General features: G+C 48.2%; 1 protein-coding gene across 3 annotated transcripts in view; it reads right to left on the bottom strand.

Moving 5' to 3' along the window:
* Nucleotides 1–15,757, bottom strand: part of ZBTB16 (zinc finger and BTB domain containing 16) — a 228,808-nt gene that overhangs the window by 91,227 nt on the left and 121,824 nt on the right. For all 3 annotated transcript variants that reach the window (XM_007171982.3, XM_007171983.3, XM_007171981.3), the window contains exon 4: nucleotides 6,685–6,771. In XM_007171982.3, coding sequence (XP_007172044.2) covers nucleotides 6,685–6,771 — 87 coding nt within the window. The remainder of the gene's footprint in view (nucleotides 1–6,684; nucleotides 6,772–15,757) is intronic.

The raw sequence follows: 15,757 nt of genomic DNA, 5'->3' as shown, positions 1-15,757 counted from the left end.
TCTGGCACAAAACCACTTGCGTTTCCTGAGCCAAGATAGTGTCCATGTGTCAGATTTCAAACCCGGAGTATAAATTAAGCCATTAATGGTATTTATCAGTTTATCTGGACTTTAAAGAACTACTTACTAATTTAAGACATTCCTGATATAGAACCCAAGTGGTGCAGTGGAAGTGTGTGTGTACACGTGCGTGGATGTGTGTTTTCTCACTTTTTATTTTACTGAACAGTGTAAAAAAATTCTGATGTGTAAATGAAGTACAAGCATCTTGGGGAGCTGCAGAGCTGTTAATTCCTCACTGCTCTGCAACCCAAACATTTTGGAAGCAGCAGTGTTTTGCAATATGTATTTGTCATAATATAAAAGGTGTAAAGCGACTCTGTTTATCTCCTCAAAGTCTTCGCTGTAGCAAAACAGAAAACTGAAGTGTGACAACGAAGCCTAAGCCCAACCCAACCATAAGTGTGTCCTCCCTGAGCACCAGCCGGAGCCCACCAAGATCCTGGAGGGAGGGCTTCCCTGGTGGCGCAGTGGTTAAGAATCCGCCTGCCAATGCAGGGAACATGGGTTCGAGCCCTGGTCCGGGAAGATCCCACATGCCGTGGAGCAACTAAGCACTTGCGCCACAACTACTGAGCCTGCGCTCTAGAGCCCGTGAGTCACAACTACCGAAGCCCGTGCGCCTAGAGCCCGTGCTCCGCAACAAGAGAAGCCACCGCGATGAGAAGCCCGTGTACCACAACAAAGAGTAGCCCCGCTCGCCCCAACTAGAGAAAAGCCCGCGCTCAGCAACAAAGACCCAATGCAGCCAAAAATAAATAAATGAATTTGTATATTAAAAAAAAAAGATCCTGGAGGGAGGGCACAAGGAAGGGTCACACACACCAGGACAGAAATCCAGGGTAAGTGGGGTCGAAAGGATGAGACGTGAAGATGACGTTTGTTTGACGAAAACAGAATTGGAAATACTTTCTACTAAATTCATTTTTCAGTGTCAAGAATACCTGTGAGGCACCCTGATCACTCATCTGATGCCATGCCACACATTAGCTCTGTGAATTCCAACATGGCGGGCGGCGTTGGGCATGGAACTCCCAGACCTGATCTGTTTCAGGGAAATTGTATCCTATCTCCCAAGGGGGACATGGGCATCAGGGTGTTGAGGATTCTTAGTTAAATGGGTCACAGGGATCCAAAAGAGCCCTGCCCAGGACAGGGCCATGACCTACACTATCTTTCCCTAAACTGTTCAGCCACACACCCACAGACAACAGTAAGTCAATGTGCAGGCAGCTGGGGGCTGGTGGAAAGGGCACTGAAGTTAGAGTTGGATTAAGTTCCAGCTCTTCACTTCCTAGGGGGGGCTTCTAGGCCTCCATGTCCTCATCTGTTAAATGGGTATAACAGAGCAAAGTGTTTGATAAACAAAGGTATCAGAAATATAAGGTGGGGACTTCCCTGACGGTTCAGCGGTTAAGACTCCACGCTTCTGCTGCAGGGGGCACAGGTTTGATCCCTGGTCAGGGAACTAAGATCCTACATGCCACGTGGTGTGGCCAAAAAAAAAAAAAGAAATATAAAGGTGGCATTACCATGACTTCACTCTCCCAGGGTCTCGATTGCTTTTCCTTTACAGAGTTCTCTCTCTGCCCTCCTGCTGGCTCTCCAACGATACCTGGTACCACACCGGCTTTTCCCAGTCCAATGACATTAGCATCACTTTCAGCATTCCTCATAACCAGGCCTCTCTCTTCCTCAGAGGCCCCCTGTCTTAGAATAGAGATGGCAACTAGATTTCAAGTTGTGTGCTTTCATTGATTATTAAAAGAGTCTAAGGATCTACCTGGGTTTTGCAGGAAACAGCACTATAGATGATAAACGGGCGTCAGAAGAGCTGCCTCGTTGCCAACCCAATGCTGAGGATAAGGCTGCTACTGTCTCTCTCCCCAGCCAAGGGCACCCTGCCCCACACCAGGGAGTGGCCGAAGTCCCTCACTCAGAGGGAGCTTGCCTTGAGCTCACAGCCAGGTGGGGAGGGGGCCTTTCTCAAAGCATCCACGTTGGTCTCTCCTCCACAATCCGGATTCAGCTTGGAGATAAAGCAAAAGTAAGTCTGAATGGGCTGGGACCCACCTCTGCTACAGGAAGGATGGGCACTACAGTCCTTTGCAGGGGAGGAGACTTGAAGGTCAGAAAGGATGAGGAACAAGGTTATTTACTTGCTAGACAGTGGAGTCAGATGCCCCCTCCTCAGCTTCTGACTCAAACTCCAGGTTCTTTCCAATCCTACCTGAAACTAATATCCTTTTTTGCAAAGTGTTGATCACTTTCAAGTCCTCACTGACTTAATAAATCCTGGAAGGGCACTGGTCCTAAGATGCCTCCTGACTTTCAAAGCTGAATCAATACCAAACTCTAAAAACAGGTTGAAAAAAAAAAAAAACAGGGCTTCCCTGGTGGCGCAGTGGTTGAGAGTCTGCCTGCTAATGCAGGGGACACGGGTTCGAGCCCTGGTCTGGGAAGATCCCACATGCCGCGGAGCGGCTGGGCCCGTGAGCCTGGGCCCGTGAGCCACGGCTGCTGAGCCTGCGCGTCTGGAGCCTGTGCCCCGCGGCGGGAGGGGCCGCGATGGTGAGAGGCCCGCGCACCGCGATGAAGAGCGGTCCCCGCACCGCGATGAAGAGTGGCCCCCGCTTGCCGCAGCTGGAGAGAGCCCTCGCACGAACCGAAGACCCAACACAGCCAAAAATAAAAATAAAAAAAAAAACAAAAAAACAAAAAAACAAAAAAACAAAAAAACAGGTTGGACTATCATTAATTCCTCTGAATTGTACACTTTAAAATAGTTAAAATGGCAGATTTTATGTATACATCTTTTACAACCGTTTTAAAAATACACTAATATATCAAAAGCCATTGAACTGGATACTTTAAACAGGTGAACAGGATGTAAATTATATCTCAATAAAGTTGTTTGATAAAGAAATACAGGGAGCACATCTGGGTTGCTCACCGCCATATCCCCAGTGGGTGCCAGGCACACAGGAGGTGCTCAATAAGTGTGTGGGGTCTGCTTGTGAACAATATCCCTATCTGCTCACCCAGCGGGGGACTCAGCCTCTCACCCTGGCCCTGGCTGTGAGGGCAGCTTGCTCCCTGCTGCTGCAAATTTAATCTGGAGGGACAGAATTAAGCTGCTTGGCAAAGCTGACTCAGATCTCAGTCTCCTCAGCCCCCCAGCTGGAATTCTCAGACTAGGATTGTTGGTTACGTATGTGGTCCGGCAATAAGAAACTGGCTGGGAGCCTGGGAGACCTATGTCCTCCCCTGGCTTTGAAGATGACCAGCTCTGGAACTCTGGGCAAAATCTTGCAAAGTTCCCTTCTCTAACAAAGCCAGGGGGGTCACTGGCTGGAATGACAGCTCACCTAGAAAGTTCTCCTCCTAGTGCCACAGGCCAGGGCAGCACCAGCCCAAAGCCCTTGATACCAGGGCTAGGACGTATGTCTGCCACTCAGAGAGGCTGATTTTGTGAGGCAGAAGGACAGGAAGATATTGACGATAACTGTAACAGCAGCAGCAGTTGACTGACCTTCCTTCTTCCCCTGCGGTCCCTGTGGTCGCTTAGTGGCTTGTCCCCACAGATGGTTGCCCCAGTTCCTCTTCCCCTACGTGTCTGTCATTCCCCCCCGAGAAGGGGGGTCTACTCTTCCATCCTCTGAATCTGGGGCTGCCCTGTGCCTGCTGAGAGCAATGAAATACGGCGGAAGTGATGCTATGTGTTTCCAGCCTAGCTTTTAAGAGGGCTGGCAGCTTCTGCTTCCTGACTCTTGGGAGTCCTGAGCAGGCAGGTGAGAAGTCCAGGCTGCTGTGTTGTAGAGAGAGGCCATGGGGTGGACAGGGAGGCAGATATATGAACGAGGAAGCCATCGTGGACACCCAGCCCTATCGAGCCTGCAGACGCCTCCCGTCCCAGACACCATCCGACTGCAAACAAGTGAGAGACCCCCAAGTGAAAACTGCCCAGCTGAGCACAGTCAACTGCAGAACTGTCTGAGATAATAACACATCGTGGCTTTAATCTACTGTTGGAGTGGTTTCTTCTACAGCAATTGATAACTGAAACATTCCTATGGTCAGTTCTCAACACAGGAACCAGGGTGATATTTTAAACCCATACATCAAGTCATGCCATCCTCCCATTCAACACCCTCCAATGGACTATATTCCCCCTTTTCTATAAATGTTTGTGTGTGCAGGTATATGCAGCTTTACTGAGACATAATTCATATACCATATAATACACAGTTCATGCTTTTAAAGTATAAAGTCAGTAGTTTTTAATATATTCAGAGATGCATAATCATTACCACAGTCGATTTTAGAATATTTTCATCACCCCAAAAAGGAACCCCATACCTTGCAGTCACTCCCTATTTCCTCCCAAATCTCCCAGCCCCTGGCATTTACTAATTTACTTTCTATCTCTATAATTTGTCTATTCTGGATGTTTCATATAAGCAGAATCATACAACATGTGGCCTTTTGTGACTGGCTTCTTCCACTGAGCATGATGTTTTAAAGATTCATCCCTGTTACAGAATGTGTCAATACTTCATTCCTTTTTATAGATTATACTCCATTGTATGGATAAATTACATTTTGTTTATCCATTCATCAGTAGGTGGACGTGGAGTTATCTCTACCTTTTTGGCCATTATAAATAATATGCTGTTATGAATACTTATGTGAAAGTTTTTGTGTAGATACATGTTTTCACACACATAGAAGTGGAATTGCTGGGTCACATGGTAACTGTTTAACTTTCTGAAGAACTGCCCGACTGTTTTCCAAAGTGGCGGCAGCATTTTATGCTCCCACCAGCCGTGTGTGAGGGTTCTGATTGTCCCACATTCTCAACATCACTTCCTACTGCCAGTATTTTATTAGAGCTACATCTTGATGGGTGTCAAGTAGTATCTCACTGTGATTTTGATTTGTATTTCCCTGATGGCTAATGATGTCAAACATCTTTTCGTGTGCTCAGTGACCATATGTCTATTTTTGGAGAAATGTCTATTCAGATCCTTAGCACATTTTTTATTTAGGTTATCTGTATTTTTATTATTGAGTCCTAAGGGTTCTTTACATTTTCAAACCAAAAGTTTCTTATCAGATGTATGATTTGCAAATATTTTTATCCCCCTCCCGAGGACTCTTGGCACATGCAGAATAAAATCCAAATTCCTTGCCAGGGTTGAGAGACCCACCTGATTTCCAATCTCACCTCCCACCACTCTCTGCACCTCACTCCCCACCCCCACCCCCCACCACACTGCTCTTCATGTTCTTCCTTGAACTTGTGAAGTTCAACACAGCCTCACGGCTTTTGCAAGTGCTTGTTCCCTTTGCTCAGACCTTCCTCCCTGAAACCTTTGAATGACTCACTTCCCAACTTTAGGACTCTACTCAGATGTCTCCTTCTCGGAGAAGCCTGACCATATGATCTAAAACACCATTTTTCTCTCTATCCTGCTATATTTTTTCTCACTAGCACTTATTATGACCTGGCATTATATTGCACAATTATTTGCGTATCCTGTCTCCCTTGTAGAATCTCAGTTCCATGAAGAATGCTATCTAAAGACCCCAACAGTGCAGAGCACATTATAGGAACTGAATAAATATTTATTAAATTAAATGCATCTACTACTATTTATTGAATGTTTATTACGAGCCAGGCATTCTCCAAAGCACTTCAAATAAAGTATCTTATTTAATCTTATTTAATTAAATACCTTATTTAAGCTCCCCCAAAAATCTATGCTATGAGGTAGGCGCCATTATTACTCCACTTTTGTAACAGACGAGGAAACCCAAATTAAGAGAGCTTAAGTAACTGATCCATGGTCCCACAAATAGTAAGTGGCAGAGTCAGGATTAAACCAGGCCGTCTAAGCCATACCACTCCTGTCCCCAGTGTTCACTTCAGCACGTCACTTTCCTTCCTTTGAACCTCGGTTTCCTCATCTATGACATGGGAGTAGCCTCCTACTTTACAAAGTTATGGAAAGACTGGACAAATGAGATCAGGTAAAGCACCGAGAACAGTGCCTGGCACACTGTGAACGTTCAGTAAGTGTGAGCCACATTGATGATGATGATGATGATGACGGCGCCAGTTACCACGATGAGATGACACTGATGCCGTGAAATCACAGCAATATCATTGTTCGTTAATATTGTTCAAACGCATCCCTGTGGACAGACTGCTTTCCTTCAGACAATGACTAGACTGTTGCAGAGGGAGGACCAGCCCACTACATGACGGTTTCAGAGTTAGTCAGATGGGGTGCAGGAGGTTTCCTGACCCTTCACCAAGGGAAGGGGATGCTTAGATAACATCACAGACTTCCTAAGGCCTCCACAAGAACGTACTAGAGTCTCCATGAAGACAGGATCTAAGTGGCCTATTAGAGACAGAGGTCTTGGCCTAATCCAGGGCAGCTGTTCTTCTGGGGTAAAGTCACACACATAAATTCCTGCCCAGCCAGCCCCACAAGCAAGGGTAGCTGAGCATGGCACAAGCCATCCCCACTCACAGCTCCCCTGGGGAAACAAGATACTCACGTCCATGCGCCATCGCCCTGCGGAGGACCTGGGGGGTGGGGATCAGTCACTCACCAGTATGGGTCTGCCTGTGTGTCTCCAGAGCGTCCTCCTTCGAAAACTGGGCACCACACTGATCACAGACAAAGGCTTTGGCACCCGCTGAAAGAAAGGGGAGGCAGTTACCTTATTATCAAGAGTGATATTGCATTAGGAAAGGGGGTCATAGGCCAAAATCTTGCAGGTGGACCCTGCGGGAGGGGGCTTAACACCTGTGAAGATCCCAAGTCAGGAATAACTCATGGTCCCAGCAGCCAGCCCAGACCCTCCTCCAAGATGTGATCACACACCCAACTGAGCTCCAAATGCCCCCACCGAGGGCTCTCCCAGACAGAAGAGGGAACAGAACCAGCAAAACCAAGGCAAACAGAGATGGGGTCCAGGAGAGATGCCCAAGAAGAAGCGGGATTCTGGGGGGGCTGGCTCCAGGTGAGAGATGGAAAGGAGTATATGATCCAATGAGGAGTAACGTGTCCTGTTGCCCAGTTTATACTTTACGGGAAGATAGGAATTGCTGACATATCACTACCTGGATAAACCCCTAACTCAGTGCATCTAAAACTTAACTGTCTACCCGGCCACCTCCTGTACCTGACCATTTTAAACCTCTGAATGACTTCCCAGTGCCTTCAGGATAAAGTCCAAACTCTACACGGTGACTCACAAAGCCCTTCTTGCACTTCTCTTTCCTGCTTCTTCTCTCTCCTCATCCTTGTTCCCTGGTCTCCAGCCCTTTGCTTCCTCACTGCAAGGTCTCCAAGCATCCTTCTGTGCCTCCTCTGGCTTTGGCACTCCTGCCCCTCTCCCCAGCCCCACAGTACGGCTAGCCCCGCTTCATCATTCATGCCTCAGCTCCCAAACCCTTGCCCCGTGTCTGGGTGAGGTAGCCCTTCTCTGTGCTCCCACAGCACCCTGTACATTCTGGGTCACAGCCTCACCAGGGTGTCTACTAAATGCCAGTGCCTCCGTTTCCAGCTCCCCGAAGGAGGGAATATGTCATCTCATGCACAGCTGCATCTGCCTGACACCCAGTGGGAACATATTACTGTACATATCTATGGAATAAACAAAGTCAATTCAATGCAATTCAATTTGATCGACTTTTCTGGAACCATATTTACAAGCCTCAAAGCGACAGTGTCACGATGTGAAGATGACTTTCTACCACTTGCTAACAGCCTTCAAGGCTCTGTTATCTCGTCCAGGGGGCGCCTGTCACAAGCCTTGGCAGTTTTCCCTCAAAATGTCTTCTAGATGCATCTCTTCCACTGCATGTCGATAACCACTGCCCCTACCGAGGCCCCTGTTGGGTCATGCCCAGAATGACCCAGTGACTCAGGAGGGCTGCCACACCATCAGCCACCCTCTGATCCACCCAACAGAGGCAGGTTCCTTGAAGGCCACTTGATTCCTCACGTTTCCTTGCTCAAAAAGATACCATGGCTCAAGACATGGAAGCAACCTAAACGTCCATCAACAGAGGAATGGGTAAAGAAGATGTGGTACATATACACAATGGAATATTACTCAGCCATAAAAAAGAATGAAATCATGCCATTTGCAGCAACACGGATGGACCTAGAGATTGTCATATCGAGTGAAGTAAGTCAGACAGAGAAAGAGAAATATTGTATGATACCGCTTATATGCAGAATCTAAAAAGAAATGATACAAATAAATGTATTTACAAAACAGAAACAGACTCACAGACTTAGAGAATGAGCTTATGGTTACGGCGGGGAGGGGGGAAGGAAGGGAGAGTTAGGGAGTTTGGGATTGACATGTACACACTGCTATATTTAAAAAGGATAACCAATGAGGACCTACTGTATAGCACAGGGAACTCTGCTCAATGTTACGTGGCAGCCTGGATGGGAGGGGAGTTTGCAGAAGAATGGATACATGTATATGTATGGCTGAGTCACTTTGCTGTGCACCTGAAACTATTACAACATTGTTAATTGGCTATACGCCAATATAAAATTAAAAGTTAAAAAAAAAGATACAGCGGCTCACAATTTGCACTGATTCTAAATTCCTCTACTTGGCTTCAAGGCCTTCCATAACCTGACCCAGTTGTCTGTCCAGCTCCACTGGGAGCTGTCCTCACTGGCCCCCTGTGGGCGCCGCTCGACCCTCGGTGGGTCTCTGTGCCTGAGCAACGCCCCGCCTCATTCCTGTCCGCTCCGGTCCTAGTCTATTTCCAAGACCGGAGTACGCATGCGCCAAGCACGCAGGCCCCTCACTGCTCTACCCTTTCCAATCTGCAGCTGCACTGAGTACCTTTCAACACGTCTGAGCATTTCTTTAAGTGTACCTGTGTTTTAGTTTCATATCGGAGTCTTGTAAGAGACAGAACTACTTCTTCCACATATTTGTAGTAGAAAGCAGTCTAGTGCTGTTTTCAAACCATCTCAGATTTCCTGAGGCTGTGGCGTATACCAGGCATGAGGCTAAGTATTTAGGATGTATCATTTCATTTAATCCTAACTACCTTTTAAAGGACATAGTATGAACATACCCATTTAGCAGATGAGACAACTCAAGATCAGAGAGGTTAAACAGCTTTCCCAATGTCACACAGTAGGTAACCACAGAGGTGGATTCAAACCCAGGGAGCCTGACTTCAGAGCCTTTGCTCTTAATCCCTATACCCTTCAGCCTCCCTAGAGGTCCATCTGCAAAGATGCTTCATGAATATGAAGTTGGGCTCTGAACTCCCTTTCCCCAAATAAAAAAAATTAAAATCGAATTTATGCTTTTATACATCAGGGTTTTGTAAAATTCTATTTGGAAAAAAGGGTTCCACTACTTTTTAAATAGTTTTAAAATCTTGGCCTTGGAGTATTTAGCACATTAAGGGCGAGAACTCAGAATACAAGTTGTACTAGTATAGACTTAAACACTAATAAACATTTAGGGCATTGATCTTGTCTACGTTCCTAATGAGGAGCAGGATATACCCTCTATTAGATGCTCAATAAATATCAGTTGACTAACTAAATAAATGAGTGATAAAGTACCCCAGTAAAGATATGAAATCACTTTTCCTTAAGCGCTTTAAAAATAAATATTGTCATTTGTCTTAGGCAGCTGGAGTTGAGTTTCGCCTCAAGGCAGGGAGAATACCATGATCCCCTCCAGGTGTCCCTACAAGCTGCAGGGCTTCCTAGGGCTAAGGACCTGTCAGCAGCTTCTAGAGCTTCAAAGAAAGAGCCAGGGAACTCGAAGGCAAAGCAGTCACAACTTGTGTTCACACTAGAGACAGCCAAGCCACTTTCCATCCATTTATAATGGAAATGCAGCAAGTACCTCAAAGGGCAGAGGTGGGAAGACTGGGGGTGGATGAACTCGAAGCCCCGTCATAGTGAGAAACTTTCCCCAGTTCCAAATCATTAGCCAGCAATGATTTTCTGCCGATCTGTAAGGGATCGGGTTTTAACTGTATTTATTTCTTTATTTCTATATCCCACCGGGTCTCATGGCTCCCTAAAGAAGAAAGGGGGAGGAGGGGCCTGAGGAGGGAAGCAGGAACTGCAAAGGGGAGGGTGCCCCGTGGACTCGCCATCACCATCGCCATCGCCATGGTGCTGGAGCCCTGCCTCTGGGTGAGGAATCTACTCATGCCACAGCGTGAGGAACCTACTCATGCCACAGCTTCAAAGGGTTGGGGGGGGGGTAGGTTTCTTAGAAAACAGCCATCCATGTGGTTGCAGGAGCATCTGCTTTAATGACTGAGAAGCAGGGAGAAAGGAAGGAGTGCAGGTAGGCAGTCAAGGGCCGGATGTATGCCATCATACAAGCTCAGATGAAGATAAAGCAGATTAGCACACGGGATCTCGGCAAGGCTGCCGGCTTGGCCCTGGCCTGACCACATCTGGATGCCCTCAAAGTCCTCCCCGCTCCACCCCTGCCTTGCTGAAGTCACAAAACTGAGCTGAGTGTGTGAAAGTCCCCTGTCTTCAGGGACTGTGGGTGACAACACCCCTCCCACGCCAGCCCCCATTCATGAAGCCTCCGCACTCCCCACCCCCACCCAGACTCCCCCCAAAGCCCCAGCCCAACAGCAAGGACGGGCAGTTCCAGGACACAAGAGCCAAGCAGAGAGAGGCAGAGACCCCCCCTCTCGCAAGGAGGCATGTGCCTTTAAATTGTCTCTGTAATGGCTGGCTCAGAGGCAGAAATATTTGGCAGCCCTGAAATTAAAAGTGATAAATTTCCTCACTGAGCTTTGATCAATAATAGAGGCCTCATCTGTTAATCAATAAGACAGTCTTGGCCTGTTTACTGTGCATATGTTGTTCGCTGCTGCCTTCAGTATGATGTCAGGTTTGCATTCAGAGTCACTCAAGTGTGCATAAACCACACCGCCGTTCCCAAAATGCATTACGGTGACATCATTCAGCCACTAATATATTTATAAAGCATCAGTGCAAGGGGGTCGGGGAGAAGGAAGGAGGTCATGCCAGTTGAACACAATGGGCACGTACGGACATATCAGCTGCATTTACCACCCCACCCCCAATATTTCCTGGGGCTCATACTGGAGTGGGGAGAAGTCCAGGGCACGGCTCAGGGACAGACATTCCTCCCCATCTCGTTCCTACACAAAGACGATGTTTTTGGAATGTCTGTTAAGTAGATACCAAGGGGGGGCTTACAGCAAATGGACGAAAGAGACAAATCCCTGCCCTCAAAGAGCTTATATTCTAGAGGGGAAGGCACATTTTTAAAAGTCAAGTAAGGGACTTCCCTGGTGGTCCAGTGGTTAAGACTCTGCACTCCCACTGCAGGGGGCATGGTGTTCGATCCCTGGTCTGAGTAAGATCCCGCATGCTGCACAGTGCGGCCAAAAAAAATTGTTTAATTTAAAAAATAAAAGTCAGGTAAATATAAAATAGGTGGCAATAAGCGATAAAGAGAGAAATAAGTGAAGAGAGACAGAGAGGGCGGGGGCTGCTATTTTATATGGGATGATCTGACATCTGAAGGGAGAATGAGAAGGTAAGCCCACTCTCTAAGAAAGCCCGTTCCAGGCAAAGGAAGAGCGAGGAGGCTGGCCGGTTGGCACAGCATAAGAGAGGGGAGAGGGAGAGATGGGGTATGGATTGCAGGGAGAGAAATTAAATAGCAAAGAGGCAGAACCATACCATGATAAAGTGGGCTAGACCCACGCATCCTCCCCAGCAATTACAGATCTGAGTGAACTAGAGGAGGTCATGGTAAGATCCAACGTGGGGAGAACTGGGTCCCGGGCCTGGCTCAGCCGCTCCCTGCTGTGGACCTCACACACTTCACCATACCTCAACGTGCCTGTGTCCCCATCTGTGAAATGGGAATGATCGGATCCGTGTGCCTCACTGGAGGCTGTCAGGATTGAAGGAGACAGTGGATATTAACAAACACAAAACTTGTTAATTGCCAGGCACTCTGTGGCTATAAGATTACTAATGTCCTTGATACTTCCGGGGGCGGCGGGGGCGAGCAGAGAATGTGGTTAAGAGCTCAGGATTCGGGTAAGACAGATCCCAGTTCAAATCCCAGCCAAGCTAATCACCAGCTGTGCCCCTCAGCGAGTTGCCTCATCTCAGTGAGGCTGTCGCTCCATCTGTAAAATGGGAATAGCGAGAGACAGTCCCAAAGGGGTCGTGACAAGGTGGGGAAAGCGCTGGGGCCATGCATGGGGGCAGAGCCACAAAACCGGTCAGTGGCGCTGACCATCTACCCAGCCAGGCTCGGAGCCAGGACTCCTTTCAAGAACTCCTTTGTGCAAAGTATGATTGATTTTTACTGAAATTCAGTGTACAGCTATTTGGAGGCCATTTATCTTGTGTAAAGTGAGTCTCACATTTGTAAAGACATATTTCACTATAATCGCACGCACGTGCACACACACCCCCACCCCTTGTCCTGCTAATTTAAACGTGAGTGATTGTCTTGTTGAAGGAGCAGGAAGATGGGTCATAGGACCAGCATGTCAATATTGGCAGCTCTTCCTCCCTCCCACGGCACCCCCTCCCCCAGCTTTTACATCCGAACCTGACAAGCCCCAGGAGCCCCATTCACAGGTCCTGTGCTGCCTTCTGGGCTCCTTTCCTCTTTTCTGTCTCCCCAGCAGACTGTAAGCTCCGTGAGAGCAGGGCTGGCATCTGTCTTGTCCTCTTCTCCATTCCCAGTTCTCCACTCTGTGCCTGACACACGGTTGGTGATCACTGATTGCCCAATAAACAAAGAAACCCTCGGGTAGGTTCCCCGGGCACAGAACTGGCCTGGGAAGGGGGCACTGACAGGCTGTCCCCTAGGGGGTAGCAGAGTCCTTCTACACACCCTGGGTTCTCTGCTGTCCCTTTTTCAAAACTCAGGGAAATGGTCTCTGGCTGGAACTCAGGCAGTTTTGGGGGAGAAGGAAAGGAAAGCTTAGAAAGTGGAGCTGTCTGCTTCCTGCGGAGCAGGATGTCTCTTTCGTCGGCCCTCCGCTCCTCGCCCAGCCGCCCAGGACTCACAGCCCCGCAGCAAACAAGCAAGCCCTCCTCCAGGACATTCAGGGGACTCCGGTCAGCCCGCGTGGACCCTTCACCGGCTGGCAGAGAGGTCTGCTGGTGATCCCACTCCCGGCCCAGGCACTGGGTTCATCTGAGAGTCAGTGTGAAGGGAAAGACAGACAGACAGACGTTCTCGCCCCTCCAGTCTCCCAGGGCTGCTGAACCGGGGGAAGCAGGAGCTGCCGGACCATTCTGAATTCTCCCCTTTCCCCCTGACTTCCTGATGCCTCCAGAGAGTTAAATGGGGGCCAGAGGAAGGAGGAGGCTTCACAGCAGGTTAAGGCTGGGTGAAAAGAAAGGAGGCGGTCGTCACAGCCCACATGGAGGCTGGAGCCGGTGTAAGGCCTCCGTGTGTGGGAGCTACTTCACTCTGGGCTAAGGATCCCCCTGACTCACAGGAATCAAAGGAGAGACATGCCAGAAAAGCACTTTCAAAACCATAAAGCTTTCTATCAAATGCCCAGCATTCCAGCAGCAACAGAGCTGAAATCCAGTGGAAGCATGTCAGGCAGGCTCCCCGCAGCTGTGTTCCTCCTCAGCCACTACCTCTGGCTTCTCCCCCTTGGCAGAGTATAGAACCTTCCTCCCTACTGGCCTTACTGCCCAGAAATGGGGTGGGGGGGTCCCGAGCATCTAGGAAGGGGACGAGAAGATACTGAACACAATCAGATGTGGGCCGGAGTCTCTCTGAAGTAAATAAGGCAGAAGCCAATGAGAGAAGAAAACAATTGCAAAATCCCTCCCCCTCCAAAACTTCTCCCACCCCCGTGCTAACAAGAAGTGGGGGGGGGGGGGGAAGGAACCACTGAAAAAACACCTAACGTTTGCCAGCATCTGATGTTGAGTACTGTGTCCTTTTTCTTTTAATTCCTTGAGATTTTAAAATAAACATCTTGACTGTTCTGATGAGATATGCATGCCTGCTTACATAAGGAAGTACAGAGTGTACCAAAACAGCAGACCCAAAAAAAGCATAAGCTGTCAGAACAATGAGTACAGACGCCGGGCATTTTACAACGGGCCATGGTGTACAGTTTTATTTACAGTACCTCTTATCTGACAGAGAACAGTACACTGGCTGCCAATTCCAAAGGCCAGCACTGCGTGTTCTTTCACTCAAGGAGATGTGTACTCCCTCAGAGGAGCTGGAAGGCCTGCTCTCTCTCTAACACGCTCTTTCTCTCTCTCTTTCACCTTTATCAACAAAACAGAAACTGATGCAAAACCAGCACCTCCATAAGATACACAGATTCAGGGGAGAGGGAAGAGGGAAAGCAGGTGGGCAGATGTGGGTTGCCTGGAAAACAACCAGCCCTACTGATCGGCTCAGAATATGGTTCAAGGGTAGTTCTCCGTGACAACGAAGGAGGAGAAAGGTCCTCAGGGCCTGGCCTCACTACAGGATGGGGGTGGGGGGATGAACTAATGACACAGGACCTCAATCAAAGGTAGGACTGAGAAAGCCACCAGGACAATCTCCCTGGCCGGGCGACAGAGATCATTGAATGACTGGGGATTTCAGGCAGCAGGCTTTCCGATCTCTGGAAGTCAATCTCCCATCAATGACCTGGTAAGTGCCAGACACCTCACATCTGGCTAAAAGTCCGTTCTGTAGAAGATGAGATCTCGGAATGGGTCAAAAGGAAGGGCTGAGGCATCTCTAGTCTGGGAGACCATTTCTTAGCCTACCTAATAAACATCATACTACCAGGAGGTTCTAGGGTACCCTGGCACCCTTGGCTTTCACTGTTCCTGCTCTCATATCTCACAGAGAAAAGAGAGGCCCACCTTGTCCCTTATCCCTGCCACTCAGTTCGCAGCCCAGAGGGGCTTAGAAAACTCCTTTGTTGCCACTTTTAGCACCAGCAGGTAACCCAATAGGCTTAGAAACACAGTCTATGGCCAGCAGAAACACACGCACTCAATATACAGCTGCCTAGTAGAGAAGAACCCTCATTCTGGAAACAAACAAACACAGGTTCAAGTCCTGGGTTCTACCATTTCTAGCTACCACCCTGCATAAACTAATTATCTTCTCTGGACCTGTTTCTTCACCTGTAAAAACTGGGGACAGAATATCTACTTCACAGGGTTGAGTGGTGATTCATTTAAATAGTGTATGTAAAGTCTTTCCCACCACGTCCGGCATCCAGCAACTGCTCAGTAAAAGCTACTTGTCCCTAACATCATCTTTATTACCATTGCTTCCTCCCCCAGTGTCAATGTCTGAGACCCGCATAGACGTCAAATGCATGCAATAAACATATCATAACATTTAAAATATTCTTACCACCCCAGACCAAACACAAAGAGAAAAAAGGAAGGGGGAGAGACTCCCACTCGGGGTAAGTCTTCAGCAGACTTTCTCTGGGGAGTGGAAGATAAAGAAAGGCAAATGACAATGATGGTTGTGCACTCCCAAGACACCCCCATACAAACCAACAATGTACAAGTAAAGAAATGACCCATCTCCCCTCAGCTCCCAACACTCACGGCCAAGTTTTGACGGGCATTACGGTCCTCCTACTGAGATGAGTGCAAACCTA

This window comes from Balaenoptera acutorostrata, chromosome 9, assembly GCF_949987535.1.
Source record: "Balaenoptera acutorostrata chromosome 9, mBalAcu1.1, whole genome shotgun sequence".
In the NCBI taxonomy this organism is placed as follows: domain Eukaryota; kingdom Metazoa; phylum Chordata; class Mammalia; order Artiodactyla; family Balaenopteridae; genus Balaenoptera; species Balaenoptera acutorostrata.
The sequence above is the reverse complement of the archived record's forward strand: the minus strand, read 5'-3'. Positions and strand labels throughout refer to the sequence as shown.